We start from the raw sequence: 27450 nt of genomic DNA on the forward strand, positions 1-27450 counted from the left end.
TGATACCAGTGACGAGCTCGCTGTACAATGCGTCCTTGGGGATCCTGCCATCTTCCATGCGGCTCACATGGCCAAGCCATCTCGAGCGCCACTGGCTCAGTGGGGTGTATATGCTGGGGATGTTGTCCGCCTCGAGGACTTGTGCGTCGGAGATATGGTCCTGCCACCTGATGCCAAAGATTCTCCAGAGGCAGCGAAGATGGAATCAGTTGAGACATCGCTCTAGGCTGACATACGTTGTCCAGGCCTCACTGCTATAGAGCAAGGTACTGAGGACACAGGCTTAAAACACTCAGACCTTTGTGTTCCGTATCAGTGCACCATTTTCCCACACCCTCTTGGCCAGTCTGGACATAGCAACGGACGCCTTTCCCATGTGCTTGTTGATTTCTGCATCGGGAGACAGGCAACTGGTGATATTTGAGCCCAGGTAGGTGACCTCTTGAACCACTTTCAGAACGTGGTCGCCGATATTGATGAATGGAGCATTTCTGACATCCTGTCCCATGATGTTCGTTTTCTTGAGGCAGATGGTTAGGCCAAATTCGTTGCAGGTAGCCGCAATCCTGTCGATGAGTCTCTGCAGACACTCTTCTGTGTGGGATGTTAAAGCAGCATTGTCAGCAAAGAGGAGTTCCCTGTTGAGGGCCTTCCGTACTTTGGCCTTCGCTCTAAGACAGGTAAGTTGAACAACCTGCCATTTGATCTTGTGTGGAAGAAAATTCCTTCTTCTGAAGACTTGAATGCATGTGAGAACAGCAGTGAGAAGAAGAACCCAAACAGTGTAGGTGCGGGAACACAGTCCTGTTTCACACCACTCAGAGTAGGAAAGGGGTCTGATGAGGCACCGTTATGCTGAATTGTGCCTTTCATATTGTCATGGAATGAGGTGATGATACTTAGTAGCTTTGGTGGACATCCGATCTTTGCTCGTAGTCTAAAGAGACCACATCTGCTGACAAGGTCAAAGGCATTGGTGAGATCTATGAAAGCAACGTAGAGGGGCATCTGTTGTTCGTGGCATTTCTCCTGTCGCTGGCGAAGGGAGAACAGCATGTCAATGGTGGAAAACTAGCTCGAAAGCCGCACTGTGCCTCAGGGTAGACACGCTCATCCAGCTTCTGGAGTCTGTTTAAAATGACTCGAGCGAAGACTTTCCCCACTATGCTGAGCAGGGAGATTCCATGGTAGTTGCTGCAGTCACCGCGGTCACCCTTGTTCTTATAGAGGGTGATGATATTGGCATCGTGCATGTCCTGTGGTACTGCTCACTCGTCCCAGCACAGGCAAAGCAGTTTGTACAGTGCTGAAAGTATAGCAGGCTTGGCACTCTTGATGATTTCAGGGGTAATGCCGTCCTTCCCAGGGGCTTTTCCGCTGGCTAGAGAATCAATGGCATCACTGAGTTCCGATTTTGTTGGTTGTTCATCCAGCTCATCCATGACTGGCAGAGACTGGGATTTGTAACTACCAGAACTCTACAATACCTCAACGAGTTCAAAACTACAAACACCCAGGCCTGCACCTTTAAAAAGACTTTCCTCCTGAGAAGATTCAACAGGTTTACTGTAAATCACAAACACTTACCTCACTTTAAACATTAAACTGCATCCCACCATTTTCCCTCCATCTATTCTTGTGTATGTGTGCGTGTGGATGAATGTGTGGGCAGATGAGGTTGTGATTATTTTGAGAACAGCGTAAAAAAATAGTTTTTTTTTAACCCACGAGAAAACCTGTCAGTTCTCTGTTTATGAGACCCACAAGACACTCTGCGGCTAACGCATCATTTTTAACAAAACACGACTGTGGTCAGCTGGGAGGTGAGCAGAGGGAACCACCCACACCCCTTTCCACCTGTTCATAACAGAAGTAATGATAAAGCTGTAATGATAAGGTCTCAACTGGAGTATTTTGTCCAGTTCTGGGCACCACACTTTAGGAAGCATGATTTGTAACTACTAGAACTCTACGACGGGAACCTCATTAAAATACTTAACCTATCTTGTCGCGATGGCCGTCCCACTTCGATATTCCGGCTAGTCGCTGAAACGCCCACGCCTTCAGATCTCCATTCAGAGATCTGAGGCGGAACACTGGTGGGGAGGGATGAGGAGTGAAGTTTTCAGGGCAGGAGGAGGGGGGAAATGGCAAAAACTAATGCGATTGGTGGAGGGAATGGTAGAAAGGGGTTGAAGATGAAAGGTTCTCAACTTTGTGGGGGGAGGAGATTAGGATCATGAGATCAGTTTCTTTGGGGGGAGAGGGTAATGAATAAATTGATTAGTCATTGAGGGGTTGGGAGAGGGTATTGGAACTCTGAAAAATTTTCAACTTTAATATTTAAAATACTGTATCTTTAAAAGTTTAAATGCTTCGGAAGGGCCCGAAGCCCTGTAAAAATGGCACTGGCGTTGTACGCCATTGCCGGGGATGGAGCGCCCACCCCTGTTCATATAAATTAGAATTAGAATTAGAACATTACAGCGCAGTACAGGCCCTTCGGCCCTCGATGTTGCGCCGACCTGTGAAACCATCTGACCTACACTATTCCATTTTCATCCAGATGTCTATCCAATGACCACTTAAATGCCCTTAAAGTTGGCGAGTCTACTACTGCTGCAGGCAGGGCGTTCCACGCCCCTACTACTCTCTGAGTAAAGAAACTACCTCTGACATCTGTCCTATATCTATCACCCCTCAACTTAAAGCTATGTCCCCTCGTGTTTACCATCACCATCCGAGGAAAAAGACTCTCACTATCCACCCTATCTAACCCTCTGATTATCTTATATGTCTCTATTAAGTCACCTCTCCTCCTCCTTCTCTCCAACGAAAACAACCTCAAGTCCCTCAGCCTTTCCTCGTAAGACCTTCCCTCCATACCAGGCAACATCCTAGTAAATCTCCTCTGCACCCTTTCCATAGCTTCCACATCCTTCCTATAATGCGGTGACCAGAACTGTACGCAATACTCCAGGTGCGGTCTCACCAGAGTTTTGTACAGCTGCAGCATGACCTCGTGGCTCCGAAACTCGATCCCCCTACTAATAAAAGCTAACACACCATATGCCTTCTTAACAGCCCTATTAACCTGGGTAGCAACCTTCAGGGAATTATGCACCTGGCACCAAGCTCTCTCTGTTCATCTACACTACCAAGAATCTTCCCATTAGCCCAGTACTCTGCATTCCTGTTACTCCTTCCAAAGTGAATCACCTCGCACTTTTCCGCATTAAACTCCATTTGCCATCTCTCAGCCCAGCTCTGCAGCCTATCTATGTCCCTCTGTACCCTACAACATCCTTCGGCACTATCCACAACTCCACCGACCTTGGTGTCATCCGCAAATTTACTAACCCACCCTTCTACACCCTCTTCCAGGTCATTTATAAAAATGACAAACAGCAGTGACCTCAAAACAGATCCTTGCGGTACACCACTAGTAGGGCGGCACAGTGGCGCAGTGGTTAGCACCGCAGCCTCACAGCTCCAGGGACCCGGGTTCGATTCTGGGTACTGCCTGTGTGGAGTTTGCAAGTTCTCCCTGTGTCTGCGTGGGTTTTCTCCGGGTGCTCCGGTTTCCTCCCACAAGCCAAAAGGCTTGCAGGTTGATAGGTAAATTGGCCATTATAAATTGTCACTAGTATAGGTAGATGGTAGGGAAATATAGGGACAGGTGGGGATGTTTGGTAGGAATATGGGGTTAGTGTTCTTTCTTTTGGGCCTCCTTATCTCGAGAGACAATGGATACGCGCCTGGAGGTGGTCAGTGGTTTGTGAAGCAGCGCCTGGAGTGGCTATGAAGGCCAATTCTGGAGTGACAGGCTCTTCCACAGGTGCTGCAGAGAAATTTGTTTGTCGGGGCTGTTGCACAGTTGGCTCTCCCCTTGCGCCTCTGTCTTTTTTCCTGCCAACTACTAAGTCTCTTCGACTCGCCACAATTTAGCCCTGTCTTTATGGCTGCCCGCCAGCTCTGGCGAATGCTGGCAACTGACTCCCACGACTTGTGATCAATGTCACACGATTTCATGTCGCGTTTGCAGACGTCTTTATAGCGGAGACATGGACGGCCGGTGGGTCTGATACCAGTGGCGAGCTCGCTGTACAATGTGTCTTTGGGGATCCTGCCATCTTCCATGCGGCTCACATGGCCAAGCCATCTCAAGCGCCGCTGACTCTGTAGTGTGTATAAGCTGGGGGTGTTGGCCGCTTCAAGGACTTCTGTGTTGGAGATATAGTCCTGCCACCTGATGCCAAGTATTCTCCGGAGGCAGCGAAGATGGAATGAATTAAGACGTCGCTCTTGGCTGGCACACGTTGTCCAGGCCTCGCTGCCAAAGAGCAAGGTACTGAGGACACAGGCCTGATACACTCGGACTTTTGTGTTCCGTGTCAGTGCGCCATTTTCCCACACTCTCTTGGTCAGTCTGGACATAGCAGTGGAAGCCTTACCCATGCGCTTGTTGATTTCTGCATCAAGAGGCAGGTTACTGGTGATAGTTGAGCCTAGGTAGGTGAACTCTTGAACCACTTCCAGAGTGTGGTCGCCAATATTGATGGATGGAGCATTTCTGACGTCCTGCCCCATGATGTTCGTTTTCTTGAGGCTGATGGTTAGGCCAAATTCATTGCAGGCAGCCACAAACCTGTCGATGAGACTCTGCAGGCACTCTTCAGTGTGAGATGTTAAAGCAGCATCGTCAGCAAAGAGGAGTTCTCTGATGAGGACTTTCCGTACTTTGGACTTCGCTCTTAGATGGGCAAGGTTGAACAACCTGCCCCCTGAAGGAAAATTCCTTCTTCAGAGGATTTGAATGCATGTGAAAGCAGCAGGGAGAAGAAAATCCCAAAAAGTGTGGGTGCGAGAACACAGCCCTGTTTCACACCACTCAGGATAGGAAAGGGCTCTGGGATTGGTGTAGGATTAGTATAAATGGGTGGTTGATGTTCGGCACAGACTCGGTAGGCCGAAGGGCCTGTTTCAGTGCTGTATCTCTAATCTAATCTAATCTAACTAAACTCCAGGATGAACATTTGTCATCAACCACCACCCTCTGTCTTCTTTCAGCCAGCCAATTTCTGATCCAAAGCTCCAAATCACCTTCAACCCCATACTTCCGTATTTTCTGCAATAGCCTACCGTGGGGAACCTTATCAAACGCCTTACTGAAATCCATATACACCACATCCACTGCTTTACCCTCATCCACCTGTTTGGTCACCTTCTCAAAAAACTCAATAAGGTTTGTGAGGCACGACCTACCCGTCACAAAACCGTGCTGACTATCGCTAATAAACTTATTCTTTTCAAGATGATTATAAATCCTGTCTCTTATAACCTTTTCCAACATTTTACCCACAACCGAAGTAAGGCTCACAGGTCTATAATTACCAGGGCTGTCTCTACTCCCCTTCTTGAACAATGGGACAACATTTACTATCCCCCAGTCTTCCGGCACTATTCCTGTCGACAATGACGACATAAAGATCAAGGACAAAGGCTCTGCAATCTCCTCCCTAGCTTCCCAGAGAATCCTAGGGTAAATCCCATCTGGCCCAGGGGACTTATCTATTTTCACACTTTCCAAAATTGATAACACCTCCTCCTTGTGAACCTCAATCCCATCTAGCCTAGTAGCCTGAATCTCAGTATTCTCCTCGACAACATTTTCTTTCTCTACTGTAAATACTGACGCAAAATATTCATTTAACACTTCCCCTATCTCCTCTGATTCCACACACAACTTCCCACTACTATCCTTGATTGGCCCTAATCTAACTCTGGTCATTCTTTTATTCCTGATATACCTATCGAAAGGCTTAGGGTTTTCCCTGATCCTATCCGCCAATGACTTCTCGTGTCCTCTCCTTGCTCTTCTTAGCTCTCCCTTTAGATCCTTCCTGGCTAGCTTGTAGCTCTCAAGCGCCCTAACTGAGCCTTCACGTCTCATCCTAACATCAGCCTTCTTCTTCCTCTTGACAAGCGCTTCAACTTCTTTAGTAAACCACGGCTCCCTCGCTCGACAACTTCCTCCCTGCCTCACAGGTACATACATATCAAGGACACGCAGTAGCTGCTCCTTGAATAAGCTCCACATTTCGATTGTTCCCATCCCCTGCAGTTTCCTTCCCCATCCTACGCATCCTAAATCTTGCCTAATCGCATCATAATTTCCTTTCCCCCAGCTATAATTTTTGCCCTGCGGTATATACCTGTCCCTGCCCATCGCTAAGGTAAACCTAACCGAATTGTGATCACGATCACCAAAGTGCTCACCTACATCTAAATCTAACACCTGGCCGGGTTCATTACCCAGTACCAAATGAGCCAAATATTGCAGCAGCTCCGCGGCGCACATCACACACATGCATCACCCCATTTTGAAAGCTCGCAGCTGAGAAAAATCCAGCCCAATCTTGTGCACCTCTATTAAATCTTCCCTCAATCTTCTCTGCTCCATAAAAAACAACCCAAGCTTCTCCAACCTAACCATGTCACTAAATCCCTCAGCCCTGAAACCATTCTGGTAAATTTCCTCTGCATCCTCTCAAGGACCCTCACATTCTTCCTCAAGTATGGTAACCAGAACTGGATGCAATACTCTAGTTGGGCCCTAACCAGAGGTTTAAAAAGGTTCAGCATCGCATTCTTGCTTTTGTATTCAATACCTCTAATTATGTAGCCCAAGATCCCATAGCTTTGCCAATTAAGAACATAAGAATAGGAGCAGGAATAAATCATTTGGACCCTCAAGCCTGTTACACCATTCAATGCGATCATGGATGATCCTCTACCTCAACTCCAATGTCCTGCCCACTCCCAATATCCCTTGGTTCCCTGTGAGATCAAAAATCTATTGATCTCAGTCTTAAATACACACAACCCTCAAGAGTGAACAATTCCAAAGATTCACTACTCTTTGAGTGAAAACATTTCTCATCTCAGTCCTAAAAGATCCACCCCTTATCCTGAGGCTGTGTCCCCATGTTCCAGACTCCCCTGTCAGGTGAAACAGACTCTCTGTGTTTACACTGTCAGCCTCCTTCAGAATCTTGCATGCTTCCATGAGATTATTGATCTAAACTCCAGATATGCAATTTACTCAGCACCTCTCATCCCAGGAACCAAACAAGTGAACTAATTACTCTCTCAATATGTCCTACCACCTTCAAAGAAGAACTCCCATGTCCCTCAGTCCCTGCACACTCTTTAGAACTGTGCCATTGATCTGAATGTTTCCAACTGGGCAGACAAACAAACATCGGGTGGAAATGTGGATTGCCACGCCACACCATCTACAAGGCACAAGTCAGGAGTGTGGTGGAATACTCTCTACTTGCCTGGATGGGTGCAGCTCCAACAACACTCAAGAAGCTCGACACCATCCAGGACAAAGCAGCCTGCTTGACTGGCACCCCATCCACTAAAAACTTTCACTCCCTTCACCACAGACGCACAGTGGCAGCAGTGTGTACCGTCGACAAGATGCACTGGAGCAATGCACCAAGGCTCCTTAGACAGCATCTTCCAAACCCGCAACCTCTACCACTGAGAAGGGCAAGGGCAGCAAATGCATAGGAACACCACCACCTGCAAGTTCCCCTCCAAGTCACACACCATCCTGACTTGGAACTATATCCCTGTTCCTTCACTGTCGCTGGGTCAAAATCCTGGAACTCCCTTCCTAACAGCACTGTGGGTGTACCTACCGCATATGGATTGCAGCAGTTCAAGAAGGCAGCTCACCATCACCTTCTCAAGGGCAATTAGGGATGGGCAATAAATGCTGCCCGAGCCAGCAACACCCACATCCCATGAATGAACAAAAAAAACACGGATGGGCGGCAGGGATTCCGACGAGATTTTACCAGTAAGAGCCAATTAAGGGCCAGCAGGCAGGGCAGCCGGCCAATTAACAGTGGCAGGCAGGTTCCAGTGCTGACAGTTAACATGGAGTCACCATTTTTAAAGGCACATGAGCATCAGTTAGGCAGGGTGAAGACATGAGCAGAAAGGAGGGGGTCTACAGCAATGAACGCAGTGGAGGAATAGCTTCAGAATGAGGAAGGTTCACTCCATGTGTCAATGGCACCTCCCTAGAAGTTCTCCTGCGGGCAGTCAGAGAAAGGAAAGATCCCAAGGCTTTTTATACATATATAAAGAGCAAGAGGGTAACTAGCAAAAGGGTTGGCCCGCTCAAGGACAGAGAAGGGAATCTAGGTGTGGAGCCAGAAGAAATGGGCGAGGTACTAAATGAGTACTTTGCATCATTAATAACCAAAGAGAACGACTTGGTGGACGATGAGCCCAGGGAAGGGAGTGCAGATAGTCTCAGTCATCTCATTATCAAAAAGGAGGAGGTGTTGGGTGTCTTGCAAAGCATTAAGGTAGATAAGTCCCCAGGACCTGATGGGATCTACCCAGAATACTAAGGGAGGCAAGGGAGGAAATTGCTGGAGCCTTGACAGAAATCTTTGCATCCTCATTGGCGACAGGTGAGGTCCCAGAGGACTGGAGAATAGCCAATGTTGTTCCTTTGTTTAAGAAGGGTAGCAAGGATAATCCAGGAAATTATAGGCCGGTGAGCCTTACATCAGTGGTAGGGAAGTTATTAGAGAGGATTCTTCGGGACAGGATTTACTCCCATTTGGAAACAAATGAACTTATTAGCGAGAGGCAGCATGGTTTTGTGAAGTGGAGGTCGTGTCTCACTAATTTGATTGAGTTTTTTGAGGAAGTGACAAAGATCATTGATGAAGGAAGAGCAGTGGATGTTATCTATATGGACTTCAGTAAAGCCTTTGACAAGGTTCCTCATGGCAGACTGGAACAAAAGGTGAAGTCACACGGGATCAGAGGTGAGCTGGCAAGATGGATACAGAACTGGCGCTGTCATAGAAGACAGAGGGTAGCAGTGGAAGGGTGCTTTTCTGAATGGAGGGCTGTGACTAGTGGTGTTCCGCAGGGATCAGTGCTGGGACCTTTGCTGTTTGTAGTAGATATAAATGATTTGGAGGAAAATGTAGCTGGTCTGATTAGTCAGTTTGCGGATGACACAAAGGTTGGCGGAGTTGCTCATAGTGATGAGGATCGTCAGAGGATACAGCAGGATATAGATCGGTTGGAGACTTGGGCGGAGAAATGGCAGATGGAGTTTAATCCGGACAAATGTGAGGTAATGCCAGGTCTCTCGCACTGAGCCTGGCTCTGTGGCTCAGAAGGGAAGGGGGGAGAATAGGAGAGCGATAGTGATAGGAGATTCAATGGTTAGAGGAACAGACAGGAGATTCTGTGGTCGTGAACGAGACTCCCGGATGGTATGTTGCCTCCCGGGTGCCAGGGTCAGGGATGTCTCGGATCAAGTCGACAGGATTCTTAAGCGGGAGGGGGAGCAGCCAGAAGTCGTGGTACACATCGGGACCAATGACATAGCCAGGAAAAGGGATGAGGACCTGAAAAGCGAATATAGGGAGTTAGGTTGGAAACTAAATGGCAGGACGAGCAGAGTAGTATTCTCAGGATTGTTACCGGTGCTACGTGCTAGTGAGGCTAGAAACAGGGAGTGAGTGCAGCTGAACACATGGCTACAGAGCTGGTGTAGGAGGGAGGGCTTCAGATATGTGGATCATTGGGATACCTTCTGGGGAAGGTGGGACCTGTACAAGAAGGACGGGTTGCATCTGAACTGGAGGGGCACCAATATCCTGGGCGGGAGGTTTGCTAGAGCTCTTCGGGAGGGTTTAAACTAGTTTGGCAGGGGGATGGGAACCGGAGCTACGGATCAGTGGATGGGGTAGCTGTTGATCAGGCAGATACAGAGTGCAGAGAGTCTGTGAGGAAGGTTAGACAGTTGACAGGGCAAAGTTGCAGCCAGTATGATGGGTTGAAGTGTGTCTATTTTAACGCAAGAAGTGTCAGGAATAAGGGTGATGAACTTAGAGCATGGATCAGTACTTGGAGCTACGATGTTGTGGCCATTACGGAGACTTGGATATCGCAGGGGCAGGAATGGATGTTGGATGTTCCGGGGTTTAGATGTTTCAAAAGGAATAGGGAGGGAGGTAAAAGAGGTGGGGGAGTGGCATTGCTAATCAGGGATAGTATCACAGCTGCAGAGGTCGTCGAGGAGGGTTTGTCTACTGAGTCATTATGGGTGGAAGTCAGAAACAGGAAAGGAGCAGTCACTTTATTGGGAGTTTTCTACAGACCCCCCCAATAGCAACAGAGACACGGGGGAACAGATTGGGAGGCAGATTTTGGAAAGGTGCAGAAGTAACAGGGTTGTTGTCATGGGTGACTTCAACTTCCCTAATATTGATTGGAACCTTAGTGCAAATAGTTTGGATGGAGAAGATTTTGTCAGGTGTGTCCAGGAAGGTTTCCTGACTCAATATGTAGATAGGCCGACTGGAGGGGAGGCTATGTTGGATTTGGTGCTTGGCAACGAACCAGGCCAGGTGGCAGATCTCTCGGTGGGAGAACATTTCGGTGATAGTGATCACAACTCCCTGACCTTTACTATAGTCATGGAGAGGGATAGGAGCAGACGGGATGGGAAAATATTTAATTGGGGGAGGGGGAATTACAATGCTATTAGGCAGGAACTGGGGAGCTTAAATTGGGAACAGATGTTCTCAGGGAAATGCACGACAGAAATGTGGAGGGTGTTTAGGGAGCACTTGCTGCGACTGCTGGATAGGTTTGTCCTGATGAGGCAAGGAAGGGATGGGAGGGTGAAGGAACCTTGGATGACAAAAGATGTGGAACAGCTAGTCAAGAGGAAGAAGGAAGCTTACTTAAGGTTGAGGAAGCAAGGATCAGACAGGGCTCGAGAGGGTTACAAGGTAGCCAGGAAGGAACTGAAGAATGGACTTAGGGGAGCTGGAAGGGGACATGAAAATGTCTTGGCGGGTAGGATTAAGGAAAATCCCAAGGCGTTCTACACATATGTGAGGAACAAGAGGATGACCAGAGTGAGGGTAGGGCCGATCAGGGATAGTGGAGGGAACTTGTGCCTGGAGTCGGAGGAGGTAGGGGAGGTCCTTAATGAATACTTTGCTTCAGTATTCACTAGTGAGAGGGACCTTATCGTTTGTGAGGACAGCATGAAACAGGCTGATATGAACAAAGAACAAAGAACAAAGAAAATTACAGCATAGGAACAGGCCCTTCGGCCCTCCAGGCCTGCGCCGATCCAGATCCTCTATCTCTGCTGTCGCCTATTTTCTATGGGTCTGTATCTCTTTGCTTCCTTCCCATTCATGTATCTGTCTAGATACATCTTAAAAGACGCTATCGAGCCGCGTCTACCACCTCTGCTGGCAACGTGTTCCAGGCACCCACCACCTTCTGCGGAAAGAACTTTGCACGCATATCCCCCCTAAACGTTTCCCCTCTCACTTTGAACTCGTGACCCATAGTAATTGAATCCCTCACTCTGGGAAAAAGCTTCTTGCTATCCACCCTGTCTATACCTCTCATGATTTTGTACACCTCAATCGGGTCCCCCCTCAACCTCCGTCTTTCTAATGAAAATAATCCTAATCTACTCAACCTCTCTTCATAGCTAGCGCCCTCCATACCAGGCAACATCCTGGTGAACCTCCTCTGCATCCTCTCCAAAGCATCCACATCCTTTTGGTAATGAGGCGGTCAGAACTGCACGCAGTATTCCAAATGGGGCCGAACCAAAGTCTCATACAACTGTAACATGACCTGCCAACCCTTGTACTCAATACCCCGTCCGATGAAGGAAAGCATGCCGTATGCCTTCTTGACCACTCTATTGACCTGCGTTGCCACCTTCAGGGAACAATGGACCTGAACACCCAAATCTCTCTGTACATCAATTTTCCCCAGGACTTTTCCATTTATTGTATAGTTCACTCTTGAATTGGATCTTCCAAAATGCATCACCTCGCATTTGCCAGGATTGAACTCCATCTGCCATTTCTCTGCCCAACTCTCCAATCTACCTATATTCTGCTGTATTCTCTGACAGTCCCCTTCACTATCTGCTACTCCACCAATCTTAGTGTCGTCTGCAAACTTGCTAATCAGACCACCTATACTTTCCTCCAAATCATTTATGTATATCACAAACAACAGTGGTCCCAGCACGGATCCCTGTGGAACACCACTGGTCACACATCTCCATTTTGAGAAACTCCCTTCCACTGCTACTCTCTGTCTCCTGTTGCCCAGCCAGTTCTTTATCCATCTAGCTAGTACACCCTGGACCCCATGCGACTTCACTTTCTCCATCAGCCTACCATGGGGAACCTTATCAAACGCCTTACTGAAGTCCATGTATATGACATCTACAGCCCTTCCCTCATCAATCAACTTTGTCACGTCCTCAAAGAATTCTATTAAGTTGGTAAGACATGACCTTCCCTGCACAAAACCATGTTGCCTATCACTGATAAGCCCATTTTCTTCCAAATGGGAATAGATCCTATCCCTCAGTATCTTCTCCAGCAGCTTCCCTACCACTGACGTCTGGTTCACCGGTCTATAATTACCTGGATTATCCCTGATACCCTTCTTAAACAAGGGGACAACATTAGCAATTCTCCAGTCCTCCGGGACCTCACCCGTGTTTAAGGATGCTGCAAAGATATCTGTTAAGGCCCCAGCTATTTCCTCTCTCGCTTCCCTCAGTAACCTGGGATAGATCCCATCCGGACCTATGCTCTAACAGGTTGATGTTAAGAAGGAGGATGTGCTGAAAATTTTGAAAGACATGAGGATAGATAAGCCCCCCGGGGCCAGACGGGATATACCCAAAGTTATTACGGGAAGAGATTGCCGCGCCTTTGGTGATGATCTTTGCGTCCTCACTGTCCACTGGAGTAGTACCAGATGATTGGAGGGTGGCAAATGTTATTCCCTTGTTCAAGAAACGGAATAGGGATAACCCTGGAAATTACAGACCAGTCAGTCTTACGTCAGTGGTGGGCAAATTATTGGAGAGGATTCTGAGAGACAGGATTTATGATTATTTGGAAAAGCATAGTTTGATTAGAAATAGTCAGCATGGCTTTGTGAGGGGCAGGTCATGCCTCACAAGCCTTATTGAATTCTTTGAGGATGTGACCAAACACATTGATGAAGGAAGAGCAGTGGATGTGGTGTATATGGATTTTAACAAGGCGTTTGATAAGGTTCCCCATGGTAGGCTCATTCAGAAAGTAAGGAGGCATGGGATACAGGGAAATTTGGCTGTCTGGATACAGAATTGGCTGGCCCATAGAAGACAGAGGGTGGTAGTAGATGGAAAGTATTCAGCATGGAGCTCGGTGACCAGTGGTGTTCCGCAGGGATCTGTTCTGGGACCTCTGCTCTTTGTGATTTTTATAAATGACTTGCATGAGGAAGTGGAAGGCTGGGTTAGTAAGTTTGCTGATGACACAAAGGTTGCTGGAGTTGTGGATAGTGTGGAGGGCCGTTATAGGTTGCAATGGGACATTGACAGGATGCAGAGCTGGGCTGAGAAGTGGCAGATGGAGTTCAACCTGGAAACGTGTGAAGTGATTCATTTTGGAAGGTCGAATTTGAATGCAGAATACAGGCTTAAAGACAGGATTCTTGGCAGTGTGGAGGAACAGAGGGATCTTGGGGTCCACGTCCATAGATCCCTCAAAGTTGCCACCCAAGTTGATAGTATTGTTAAGAAGGCGTATGGGGTGTTGGCTTTCATTAACAGGGGGATTGAGTTTAAGAGCCGCGAGGTTATGCTGCAGCTCTATAAAGCCCTGGTTAGACCACACTTGGAATATTGTGTTCAGTTCTGGTCGTCTCATTATAGGAAGGATGTGGAAGCTTTAGAGAGGGTGCAGAGGAGATTTACCAGGATGCTGCCTGGACTGGAGGGCATGTCTTATGAAGAAAGGTTGAGGGAGCCAGGGCTTTTCTCATTGGAGTGAAGAAGGATGAGAGGTGACTTGATAGAGGTGTACAAGATGATGAGAGGCATAGATAGAGTGGATAGCCAGAGACCTTTTCCCAGGGCATAATTTTAAGGTGATTGGAGGAAGGTTTCGGGGAGATGTCAGAGGTAGGTTCTTTACAGAAAGAGTGGTGGGTGCGTGGAATGCACTGCCAGCGGTGGTCGTAGAAGCAGATACATTAGGGACATTTAAGCGACTCTTGGATAGGTACACGGATGATAGTAGAATCAAGGGTATGTAGGTAGTTTGATCTTAGAGTAGGTTAAAGGGTCGGCACAACATCATGGGCCGAAGGGCCTGTACTGTGCTGTACTGTTCTAAGTTCTATGGAAGATCTAATGCAGGTGGGAAATAGACAGTAAATAGCAGAACCCTTAGGAGTATTGACGGGCAGAGAGATCTGGGCGTACAGGTCCACAGGTCACTGAAAGTGGCAATGCAGGTGGATAAGGTAGTCAAGAATGCATACGGCATGCTTGCCTTCATCGGTCAGGGCATAGAGTATCAAAATTGGCAAGTCATGCTGCAGCTGTACAGAACTCCAGTTAGGCCACACTTGGAATATTGTGTGCAATTCTGGTCGCCACACTACCAGAAGGACATGGAGGCTTTGGAGAGGGTACAGAAGAGGTTTACCAGGATGTTGCCTGGTCTGGAGGGCATTAGCTATCAGGAGAGGTTGGATAAACTTGGATTGTTTTCACTGGAACGACGGAGGTGGAGGGGCGACATGATAGAGGTTTACAAAATTATAAGTGGCATGGACAGAGTGGATAGTCAGAATCTTTTTCCCAGGGTGGAAGAGTCAGTTACTAGGGGGCATAGGTTTAAGGTGAGAGGGGCAAAGTTTAGAGGGGATGTGCAAGGCAAGTTCTTTACAGAGAGGGTGGTGAGTGCCTGGAACTTGTTGCCGGGGGATGCGGTGGAAGCAGGTACCATAGAGACGTTTAAGAGGCTTCTTGACAAATACATGAATAGGATGGGAATAGAGGGATATGGTCCCCGGAAATGCAGAAGGTTTTAGTTTAGGCAGGCATCAAGATCGGCGCAGGCTTGGAGGGCCGAATGGCCTGTTCCTGTGCTGTACTGTTCTTTGTTCTTTATTTCCATCAGACAGGAGGAGGAGGCCAACAAGCTTCATCAAGAAGGTGTTGCTGGAGATGGCAGACATCGTATGTAGCCAAGGGGTAATTGCAGGAACCTTGATGCCCAGTGCAGGAAGTGATGTAATGACCTACTGTGGTCTGAAAAGGTGAGTGAAGTTCCAAACTGGAAGTTCAGCAAGAATTAAAAAGGCCCATGAAATGTGAGGCCAGGTGGTAGACCCATGTATGGGGCAACACCAAGCACAAATGTCTGCATTGAGGCATCCAGTTTACTTTTTATCCTACCCTGGGGTCGAACCAATCAGGTCCAGGAGATTTTTCTGTCTTTAGTCTCATTAATTTGTCTATGATTTATTTTTTAGTTTATATTATCATCTCTGGTACTCGATCCTCATCCTCTACTTCGAAGACTGCTGTAAAGTAAGTCCTTAGGAAGTCTTCCATTTCCTGTTTTTCAATCATAGCATTACCTCCTACTGTCTTTAAGGGGCCCACATTACTCTAAGTCACCATCTTTCTATTATATTGTAAAAACCTGAGTATTGTACTTGATAACCCCTAAAAGCTCCACTTAAAGGCTTGGCAAGATTTGCATCTGCTGCAAAGCATCAACACTGAGCAATCTAATCTATCGTGCCATAATCGATTACTGTTTTTCAAATGTAAATCTGCTCCCTCAGAGTAGATAATATTCTTTTGGCCTTTTTCTTCAGCTTAATCTGTGTCTCTGGGTCTTTGTCTCTCTCAGGAAGGCAGCATGTCCCTTCAAGATTCTGATAATGATGTAGACAGCCATTTTTGTTATACTGTTGTCTAATTTTATTAACGTCTATTGTCTACTATTGTCTAATTTTGCTTTATAATACTTCTGTGAAGAGCCTTGGAACATTTTATTACATTAAAGGTACCATATGAATTTAAGTTGCTGTTGTTGAAATTTCAGGCAAACGAGTCCACCCCATGATTAAAATTACCCAATTTCTGCAATTTGGGATGGTTACTGATAAGATGAAAATGGACATAAATGCTGCAGTGCTGCATATCCCATGAACAATAAGCAGTGCAAAATATATACATATACTCCAGTTTTCCAATTAAAATCTAACTATTTAAGGAGTACTTGTTTCTGTTTCTTCCCTGAAAAGGTATTCTTTCATATTTGGCTGCATTAAAACTGCATCTGTGGCATCTATCTGATGCTCCAGTGCTGTGCTGAGGGAATGCTGCTCTGTTGCAGGTGCTGTCTTTCAAATTAAATGTTAAACCGAGGTCCCATCTTTCTTACCAGGTGGATGTAAAACATCCCATGTCACTATTTTGAAGAAAAGCAGTAAAGTTATCCCAGTGTCTTGGTCAATACTAATCTCTTAATCATCACAAAAAACATATTATAAAAGCAAAATACTGCAGATGCTGGAAATCTGAAATAAAAACAAGAAATGCTGGAAATACTCAGCAGGTCTGGCAGCACCTGTGGAGCCAGAAGCAGAGTTAACATTTCAGGTCAGTGACCCTTCTTCAGAACTCAAAAAACATATTACCTGGGTCATTATTGTATTGCTGTTTGTGGGAGCTTGTTGCATGTAAATTGGCTGCTGCATTCCCTGCATAGCAACAGTGAGCACACTTCAAAAATGTATTTCATTGGCTGTAAAGCACGTTGGGATGTACTGGGATTGTGAAAGACACTGTATAAATGCAATTCTTTCTTTTTTTAGTCTGCCTAGAGATCACTACCCAATCTTCCAGTTGAGTTTGTCCAAGTGTACTGACTTATAGAGCAAACACTTTACCGTAGTCTGCACCAGAAACATTAGTTTGCCATTCTGTTTAAAGGTGGAAGTGCTGTACACTTGCAACATTTTGTGCTTTCATTCCAGAATCCTATATTCCTTTCTATGACTATAAACTATAAAATCTTGTGCAGGAGATAATATAGCTCTCCTGCTGTTAACAGGAGAAAAATAACAGAGGGCACAGTCCATTGTGTATTTATTTTGTACTATTTCACCAGAGTGGGCAATTCGTGTAGTTGTTAAAAATATGAATTAGAATTAATAGTATAGTAAGTTTTACCTTCACTTTTCTAATAATAACTTCAGAATCCTGGTCCCACACACGAGTGCTACCATCCTCAGTGATATATTCCTTACAGGCTGTAACCATTTGGTTTGTGACCTAAAGTCAATAACGTACAATCACAGCAGAATTATCAAAATGCAGATGGATTCGGAGATTAAATTCAGAAAGAAGATCAAGATACCTACCTTAATAAATAGAGAGGTCATCTGCTGTGAGGTGTTGTAGTATCTTGACACATTGTGGATCATTTGAATGGCATTTATCAAATTTGGAACACCTTTTGTCATAGTCACCTGAAAATTGAAATATTTCATAACTAATTGAGATACTCGGAGTCAAAAATATCTATAATTGTAATATGCAGATTTTGTCCTTCTGGACTGTTTTGATTGGTCAGTTTAAAGGGCATGTCTGTTGGTGGGTTGATTTAGTGGGCAGTGCCTGGTGCACGTGGAGGCAAGTGGTGCGCCAGGAGGACTGGAGAGCAGGATGCATGTGCGGCAGCCAGCGGCTGGTATGTCACTCACCCCATGAAAAGATGGAGTCGATGGCTGGGGTTTTAAGAGGCCGCCGCCGATGGTGGCCCACAGTTGTGGGTCGCGCGCGGCAGCTCATTTAAATAGCCAAGTTGGCCCACCCCACCACCCAATCACATGGAGGGGGTGGGCTGTCTGACACCAGAATGGCATCAGTTGCCTATGCGCAAGTGCCATTTTAAAGGTCAATTTGAATTTTTAAAGTAGTAGTCCCCCCAAAATCTACCAAATAAAATTATAACGCCCCTTTCCCACCGACAATAACAATTACATTAACTATTTGCCCTCTCCCCCAAAACACTTACCTTTGAAATCTGACCTTCCCCTCCCCCCAGACTGTACAAAGCTTAAAGTTCACCCCTTGCCACCATCTCCTCCACTCATTACGTTTATTTGACCTCATTCCCACCCACCATCACCGTCATGCCTGCTTTCTCTAGATGGGGAAGCGAAGGCGTGGGAGTGCTGACCACGGCACTGAAGATCGCAGCGGGCCCAGAAGATTCAAGGTACGTTTAATTAAATCTATTCATTTTATTCATTTAAATATTTAAATGCAGATCCCATTGCCCAATGGCAGGGGTCCACCAAGGAGTCTCACCGCCACCAGGAGAATTGGGCCGGACCCTCCTGGCGTTGGGCTCCGTGGTGGGCCTCTGCCTGAACCATCTTCTGGCTTTCTGTAGAACCCCCCACCCCCACCCCCGACGCCACCACGGAGTCCAACATCCGGGGCCCGGTAAAATCCAGCCCTCTGACTCTGAAGTGCTGATCACCTAACTTCTCCTCCTGATCCCTATGTTAGTCAATATTATAAACAGTTCCCTCTCTTCAGGTATAAAAGCAAAATACTGCGGAAGCTGGAAATCTGAAATAAAAACAAGAAATGCTGGAACCACTCAGCAGGTCTGGCAGCATCTGTGGAAAGAGAAGCAGAGTTAACGTTTCAGGTCAGTGACCCTTCTTCGGAACTCTCTTCAGGTGTTGTTCCTCGCCTTTAAATCTGCCATCATCAACATTCTCCTTAAAAAACAACTCCTGACCCCATCATCCTTGCAAACTACCAACGCATCTCCAACCACCCTTTCTACTTCAAAGACCTTGAACGTGTTGTCACCTTCCAAATCCATTCCTATCTTTCCCAGAACTCCATGTCTGAATCCCCCCAATCAGGGTTCCACCTCGTCACAGTACCAAAACAGCTCTCATCAAATTCACAAATGACAAAAGTGGACATTTCCTCCTCATCCTCTCAACCTGTCTGCCTTTGACATAGCTGGCCACACCATCTTCCACCAACACCTCTCCACTGTTGTCCAGCTACGTGGGACAGCTCTCACCTGGTTCCACTCTTATCTGTCTAATCAGAGCCAGAGAATAGCCTGCAATGGCTTCTCTTCCTGCCCCCCCAATGTTCTATGCTTGGGCCCCTCCTATTTCTCTTTCACATGCTGCCCCTTGGCAACATCACCCGAAAGCAGAGCATTAGTTTTCACATATATGTCAATGACACTCAGCTTGATCTCACCACCACTTCTCTTGACTCCTCCACTGTTGCTAAATTATCAGAGTGCTTATCTGACATCCAGTACTGAATCAGCAGAAATTTTTTCCAATTAAATATTGGGAAGATTGAAGTCATTGTTTTCAGTCTCTATCCCTCTATCCCTCTCACTTGCAACAGTCTGAGATTAAGCCAGTCTGTTCACAACTTTGGTGTCATATTTGACCCTGCGATGAGCTTCCGACCTCATATTTGTGCCATCACTAAAACTGCCTATTTCCACCTCTGTAACATCGCCCAACTTCAATTATCTCACTAAAATAAAAGCAAAATACTGCGGATGCTGGAAATCTGAAACAAAAACAAGAAATGCTGGAATCACTCAGCAGGTCTGGCAGCATCTGTGGAAAGAGAAGCAGAGTTAACGTTTCGGGTCAGTGACCCTTCTTCGGAACAGGTTCAATTGTTTCTGTTTCAATTATCTCAGTCCATCTGCTGCTGAAACCCTCATTCAAGCCTTTGCTACCTTTAGACTTGACTATTCCAACACATTTCTGGCTGGTCTCCCAGCTTTGCTCTATTCTATGCTCTGTAAACTTGAGGTCATCCCAAACTCTGCTGCCTGTGTCTGAACTCACACCAAGTCCTGTTCCCCTATCACCCCAGCGCTCATTGACCTGCACTGGCTCCCGGACAAGAAAGTCTTGATTTTAAAATTCTCATCCTTGTTTTCAAATCCTTCCATGGCATTACCCCTCCCTATCTCTGTAATCTCCTCCAGTCCCACAACCCGACAAGATATATACGCTCCTCTAATTCTTGCTTCTTGTGCATCCCTGATCTTAATCGCTCCACCATCGGTGTCCGCACCTTCAGTTGCCTAGGCCCCAAGCTACAGAATACCCTCTCTACACCTCTCTGCCTCTCCAACTCACTTTCCTCCTTTAAGCCCATAATTGGACACACTGGGCTGCATTTTGCAAGATGGCAGCCTGCACAATGATGCGGAGGGGCGGGCAGTGTGTCCCCGGCAATGGCGTCAGGCACCACGTCATTTTTAAAGGTCTTCCAGCCCTTACATGTCAATTTAAAGTTTAAGCAGGTTAATTCATTACATTTTATTGAAAAAAAATTACATTTATGTTTCCAGCCCCTCTCCCACCCCCCGCAATAACCATACACTCATTCCTTGCCCTCTCCCCACACAAGATACTTGTGTACTTGACTTTCCCCCAAAGTTTACAAACTTTTAACTTTACCCCTTCCCAACCCCTCCATCAATAACATTAGTTTGGGCCCGCTCCCCCAATTCCCACAAGGAAATACTCATCTGCTGTCCCCTCCCAACCAGTGACCAAATGGAGATCCGAAGGTGAGAGAGTGCTGGCCGCTGACACGAATATGGTACCAGAACGGGCAGCAGGAGCGGATCACTATTTAATTCATTGATTATCAGTTTTTGACTATGTAAGTTTGGCTCCTGGCCTTCCCGGCGTCGAGGCCCGTGGCGGGCCTCTCCAGGAGCCATTTTCCAGGCCCTCCCGCCACGACCCCCGACATCGGGGGGGCCTGTAAAATTCACCCCAACACTTCAGCTGGTGCCGAAGCAGTGTTTTAAAAAGGCTGAGCATATCTTCCTTGCTTTTGTGCTCTGTCAGCAGAACTTTAACTGCCAGGAGCTGGTGGGAGGCTTGGGGGTGTTAGTTGAGTTCGGGTGCAAGCAGAAGATTAAATCCCAAAAAATGCCAGCGGGTCGGAAACCCAGCATGATCCCACTCACTTGTAGGTCTTAAAGGACCACGCTTGGGAAAGCCGCGTCAACCAGTCATTTAATTATGCAAATAAGCATTGTGGCTTTAACTCAGGATTCTGGTTTTAACAGCCAGTGCACCACATTCCCGAGCTGTGTAGAACTCACTAGAGTCAACAATGTGAGAGCCAGTGGGGACAATTGAGGACAATTGATCAAGGAAACTGACACGTGAGCCATGGCTGACATGGTGGAGCATAAGCCTCTTAAACTCCGTCAGGATGAGCGTGTTCCTGCTCCCCTCACTGCCATTCTGTCAGTTCCCCTGGAGTTCTCTATCAGCCAGTAAGCCCAAACTATTGTCGCCCATGGCAAGGTGGTGCAGGCTGAAACAAGGCCCTCAAGGTCCATAGCTGCTCGGGATCATCCTGCAAGGCCATCTGCAGTCTCCCCCACTGAAAATCAGCATCTTTCCACCAGCAATGCTGCTGCCACTTGGGTAGCACTGCCTAGGAGCAAGAGACCAGGCAAAAGCACCCACAAGACAAGCACTACAGGGAAGCACAAGGGTGAACAGTTCAGTTTTATATGTATTATTTTAAATGTGGTTGGATATAGGTTTTATGGATGAATTTTTTTTGTGATGTCTTTTATTTTAGGATTTCAGCCAAGAATACATCTTATTGGTCTCTAGCAGAGGGATGGAAAGGTGGGGAATTGTCGAGCAACAGTGACATGGAGATCTTTTCAGGGGAACCAGAGTCTGATGGCCCTCTCAGACAGCCCATCCAGAGCAATGATGCCCCAGCTGTCTCCTCTCTTCCTCCTCCCAATGTGCTTGTCGAAGGCCTAGTAGAAATGATTGTGTCCTCAGGAATGCGAGGTTGTATTAGAACACAGCAGACAACTTCCCGGCAGTCCAAGCAGCGGAACTGTTTTGTTTTTGATGATTTGTTCCGCCATGTTCCTGGCTGCTATATGGCTTTTGTATTAGTGCTGTCCACATGTGATTGTGTGGTGAGGAAGAATCATTGGCCACGTGGAGAGAGGTATACCTGCCACCAAGCAGCCACCCTCTGGTTCACTTTATTTCTGGGAACAGCTGAATGATGCAGGATAAAAGCATCATGGCTCCTGCCAAGGTAGCACACATGAACAACATGATGCTCTGCGCATGGTCGCACACCAACTGCAGATTAACAGTGTGGAGCCATTTGTAGTTTCAGTACATCTCTCCATGGATATGTGGCACCTGCAGAGCTACGTGTGTGCATGTGTGCAATCGATGACCATTTGCACCACTGGGCAGCTCACTACCCTGGCAAACCAACATGCTTGATCCTCCTGCTTCTCTCTGCTTAACGGTAAGACAATTAAGTCACCTCTCCTTGTGTACAGGGCCTCTGTGACCTTCCTGATGCAGTAATGCACAGTGAATTGTGAGGTACTGCCAATGTTGTCGACTCCAGCCTGGAAATATCCACTGGCTTGGAAACTGGAGCAGGGTGGGAGGAGGATCCACTTGTCATGGTCGATGTAGGAACCAACAAAATTAGTAGAAATAGGAAAGAGGTTCTGCTGAGGAAGTTTGAGCAGCTAGGGAACAAATTAAAAAGCATAACAACAAAGATAATCATCTCTGGATTACCTGAGCCAAGTACAAAGTGGCAGTAGGTCAAACAGATCATAAAGATATCAATTGTTATGATCCCCATGCAAATCATCAAACTAAAAGAACCAAATTTACCGAATGAACCCAATTTAAAAAAATGGACAATATTTTACTGTTATACCTTTTACTTTTAACAATCAAAGCAAAATCAGCATAAATTAAATGCGAATTAACAGAAAAATCACAGTTGTTATGAATGTGCATATATATTGAAATATTTTTTGAGGACTCGTGGTAGAAGATTGTGGAGATAGATTCGATGCTGGACATTGTTTTTTCAAGAAAAGTCACTGGAAGGACTTTGTTTAAAAACACTTACTGGAAGTTACATGTCTTCAGCTAAGTAAACAGCAGGTGCCTAATGACTGTGGGAGTCATTTACAAAGAAGTGACAAGTCAAGATTTATGGTAGTCACGAGTTGGTTTCATTTTGAATACTATTTTGACTCATTTGCAAGTCAGCGACTAAGAGAGAAGACATCAGTTCATTTTTTCTCCACGTCTCTGAGAAACCTTGCAAATCCATTGTGATAGCTGAAATCCCTGATGCTGCATTTCTCCTGGAAAGCCTGCCAGATTAATCATTTTTTAAAAATTAATTCATGGGATGAGAGCGTCGCCGGCTAAGCCGGCATTTATTGCCCATCCCTAATTACCCATGAGAAGGTGGTGGTGATCTGCCTTCTTGAACCGCTGCAGTCCATGAGAGGTAGGTACACCCACAGTGCTGTTAGGAAGGGAGTTCCAGGATTTTGACCCAGCGACAGTGAAGGAACAGTGATATAGTTCCAAGTTAGGATGGTGTGTGACCTGGAGGGGAACTTGCAGGTGGTGGTGTTCCCATGCATTTACTGTCCTTGTCCTTCTAGTTGGTAGAGGTCGTGGGTTTGGAAGGTGTTGTCTAAGCAGCCTTGGTGCATTGCTGCAGTGCATCTTGTAGATGGTACACACTGCTGCCACTGTGCGTTGGTGGTGGAGGGAGTGAATGTTTGTAGACGGGGTGTCAATCAAGCAGGCTGCTTTGTCCTGGATGGTGTCGATCTTCTTGAGTGCAAGACGAGCTGCACCCATCCAGGCAAGTGGAGAGTAATCCATCACACTCCTGACTTGTGCCTTGTAGATGGTGGACAGGCTTTGTGAAGTCAGGAGGTGCGTTACTTGCCACAGGATTCCTAACCTCTGACCTGCTCTTGTAGCCACAGTATTTATATGGCTACTCCAATTCAGTTACTGGTCAATGGTAGCCCCTAGGATGTTGATAGTGGGGGATTCAGCGATTGTAATACCATTGAATGTCAAGGGGAGGTGGTTAGATTCTCTCTTGTTGGAGATGGTCATTGCCTGGCACTTGTGTGGCACGAATGTTACTTGCCACTCATCAGCCCAAGCCTGGATATTGTCCAGGTCTTGCTGCATTTCTACACAGACTGCTTCAGTATCTGAGGAGTTGCGAATTCTGCTGAACATTGTGCAATCATCAGCGAACATCCCCACTTCTGACCTTAAGATTGAAGGAAGGTCATTGATGAAGCAGCTGAAGATGACTGGGCCTAGGACGTTACCCTGAGGAAGTCCTGCAGTGATGTGCTGGAGGTCAGATGATTGATCTCCAACAACAGCAACCATCTTCCTTTGTGCTAGGTATGACACCAACCAGCGGAGAGATTCCCCGATTCCCAATTACTTCAGTTTTGCAAGGGCTTCTTGATGCCATACTCGGTCAAATGCTGCCTTGATGTCAAGTGCAATCACTCTCACCTCATCTCTTGAGTTCAGCTCTTTTGTCCATGTTTGAACCAAGGCTGTAATGAGGTCAGGAGCTGAGTGGCCCTGGCGGAACCCAAACTGAGCGTCATTGAGCAGGTTATTGCTAAGCAAGTGCTACTTTATGGCACTGTTGATGACACCTTCCATCACTTTACTGATGATTGAGAGTAGTAATTGGCTGGGTTGGACTTGCCCAGCTTTTTGTGAACAGGACATACCTGGGCAATGTTCCACATTGCCGGGTAAAATAAATCAATTGAATTTAAATCCCACTAGCTGCCATGGTGGGATTTGAACCCATCTTTCCAGGATATTCGCCTAGGTCTTAAGATTACAGGTTCACTGACATTACCACTGTGCTACCATTTCTCCCGACACTGCCTAAAAAGAACTGCTCCGGAAAGATCCCAGTGACAACTGTCTATGCAGATTTGGGACGTCAGAATAAAGGGACAACTGATAATCATTCCAAATCATCTCCTTTTCCTTCAAGAATTAACAAGTATTTGGCCAAAGTATTATTTTTTGTCTTTTTATTGTAAAAGTATCTCTGCAGAGAAAAAGTCTATTTTTTCTTTTGCCGGTGTATGTACGTGTATGTGCGGCTAATTTTTAAAAATGAACAAGTGGCTTGTGGTCTGTATAAATTAGTACTTCCCCCAATATTGGTTACATATACCTCAAACTGTTGAAGAGTCAGTACAAGACTTAAACCCTCTTTCTCAATATTCAATCACTTTCTTCGATGCTTTTTCAGCTTCCTAGACAAAACGTCAATGGGCTGTTCCATACCAGCATCTACCCCTACTTCACTAGTGTCGACAGCCACCTTGAATGACATACTAAAGTTTAGAGCTGCAAGAGGGCTCCTTTATCAAAATGACCTTCTACTTCTCAAATGCCATTTGGCATGTCTCTGACCATTCGAGCTTCACGCTTTTTTTTAAACAAATTTGTCAATGGATTGACGACTGTGCTGAAATTAAGGACAAATATCTTGTAGAACCCACACATACCTTCTTCTTTGTCTTGGGTACAGGAAAGTTTATTATCTCCTCTCAGAGGAGCACCTGACGTTGACCGAAACATAGAAAATAGGAGCAGGAGTAGGTCATTTGGCCCTTTGAGCCTGCACCACCATTCAATACGATCATGGCTGATCATCCAAACTCAGTACCCTGTTCCCACTTTCTCCCGATATCTCTTGATCCCTTTAGCCCTAAGAACTATATATAACTCTTTCTTAAATATATTTAATGATCTGGCCTCAACTGCTTTCCGTGGTAAAAAATTCCACAGGTTCACCACTCTCTGGCTGAAGATGTCCCTCCTCATCTCAGTCCTAAATGGCTTACCCCTTATCCTTAGACTGTGACCCCTGGTCCTGGACTCCCCTGCCATCGGGAACATCCTTCCTGCATCTAGTCTATCCAGACCTGGAAGAATTTTGTAGGTTTCCATGAGATCCCCTCTCATTCTTCTAAATTCGAGTGAATACAAGCCTAATCAACCCAATCTTTCTTCATACGTCAGTCCTGCCATCCCAGGAATCAGTCTGGTGAACCTTCACTGCGCTCTCTCCACAACAAGAACATCCTTCCTCAGCTAAGGAGACCAAAAATGCATACAATACTCCAGATGTGGTCTCACCAAGTCCTTGTATCATTGCAGCAAGACATCCCTGCTCCTGTACTCGAATCCTCTCGCTATGAAGGCCAGCATACCATTTGCCTTCTTAACTGCCTGCTGCACCTGCATGCTTACTTTCAGCGACTGGTGCACAAGGACATCCAGGTCCCGGTAAACCTCCCCCTTTCCCAATCTATCGCCGTTCAGATAATAATCTGCCTTTCTGTTTTTGCCACCAAAGTGGATAACCTCACATTTATCCACATTACACTGCATCTGCCATGTCTTTGCCCACTCACTTAACCTGTCCAAATCATACTGGAGCTTCTCTGCATCCTCCTCACAGCTCACACTCCCACCCAGCTTTGTGTCGTCTGCAAACTTGGGTATATTAAATTTAATTCCCTCATCTAAATCATTAATATATATTGTGAATAGTTGGGATCCTAGCACTGATCCCTGCGGTACCCCACTAGCCTGCCACTCAGAAAAAAAGACCCATATATTCCTACTCTTTGTTTCCTGTCTGCAAACCAGTTCTCTATCCATGTGTAATACCTTACTCCCAATCCCATGTGCTTTAATTTTGCAAACTAATCTCTTATGTGGGACCTTATCGAAAGGCTTCTGAAAGTCCAAATACACCACATCCACTGACTCTACCTTATCTATTCTACTAGTTACATCCTCAAAAAAATCCAGTAGATTTGTCAAGCATGATTTCCCTTTTGTAAATCCCTGTTTTCTCTCTACCATTTTTAAATAATGGGGTTACATTAGCTACCCTCCAATCCGTTGGAACTGTTCCAGAGTCTACAGAGTTTTGAAAAATGACCAGAAATGCATCTACTATTTCAGGGACCACTTCCTTAAGTACTCTGGGATGTAAATTATCAGGCCCTCGGGATTTATCGGCCTTCAATCGCATCAATTTACCTTATACCATTTCCCTACTCATACTGATTTCATACAGTTCCTCCTTCTTACTAGACCCTATGTTCCCCAACATTTCTGGGAGGTAATTTGTGTCCTCCTTTGTGAAGACAGAACCAAAGTATGTATTTAATTGGTCTGCCATGTCTTTGTTCCCCATTATAAATTCCCCTGTTTCTTACTGTAAGGGACCCACATTTGTCTTCACTAATCTTTTTCTCTTCACATATCTATAGAAGCTTTTACAGTCAGTTTTTATGTTCTCTGCAAGCTTACTCTCATACTCTATTTTCCCCTTCTTAATCAATCCCTTTGTCCTCCTTTGCTGATTTCTAAACTGCTCCCAATCCTCAGGGCGAATTTCTTTTGTAAGCCACGGTTGAGCCACCCTTCCTTTTTACCAGACAGGAATGAACAATTGTTGCAATTCATCCAGGCGCTCTTTAAATGCTAGTCATTGCCTATCCACTGTCAACCCTTTAAGTAACATTCCCCAATCTTTCACAGCCAACTCGC

The 27450-nt window shown here is 46.1% G+C and overlaps 1 protein-coding gene across 1 annotated transcript in view; it reads right to left on the reverse strand.

Moving 5' to 3' along the window:
- Positions 1-27450, reverse strand: part of LOC137367179 (dynein axonemal heavy chain 8-like) — a 2062041-nt gene that overhangs the window by 1798102 nt on the left and 236489 nt on the right. Inside the window, exons 10-11 of the mRNA XM_068028615.1 lie at positions 17329-17436; positions 17138-17239 (exon numbers count right to left, since the gene is read on the reverse strand). Coding sequence (XP_067884716.1) covers positions 17138-17239; positions 17329-17436 — 210 coding nt within the window. The remainder of the gene's footprint in view (positions 1-17137; positions 17240-17328; positions 17437-27450) is intronic.

The sequence above is a fragment of the Heterodontus francisci genome, chromosome 3, assembly GCF_036365525.1.
Source record: "Heterodontus francisci isolate sHetFra1 chromosome 3, sHetFra1.hap1, whole genome shotgun sequence".
NCBI lineage: Eukaryota > Metazoa > Chordata > Chondrichthyes > Heterodontiformes > Heterodontidae > Heterodontus > Heterodontus francisci.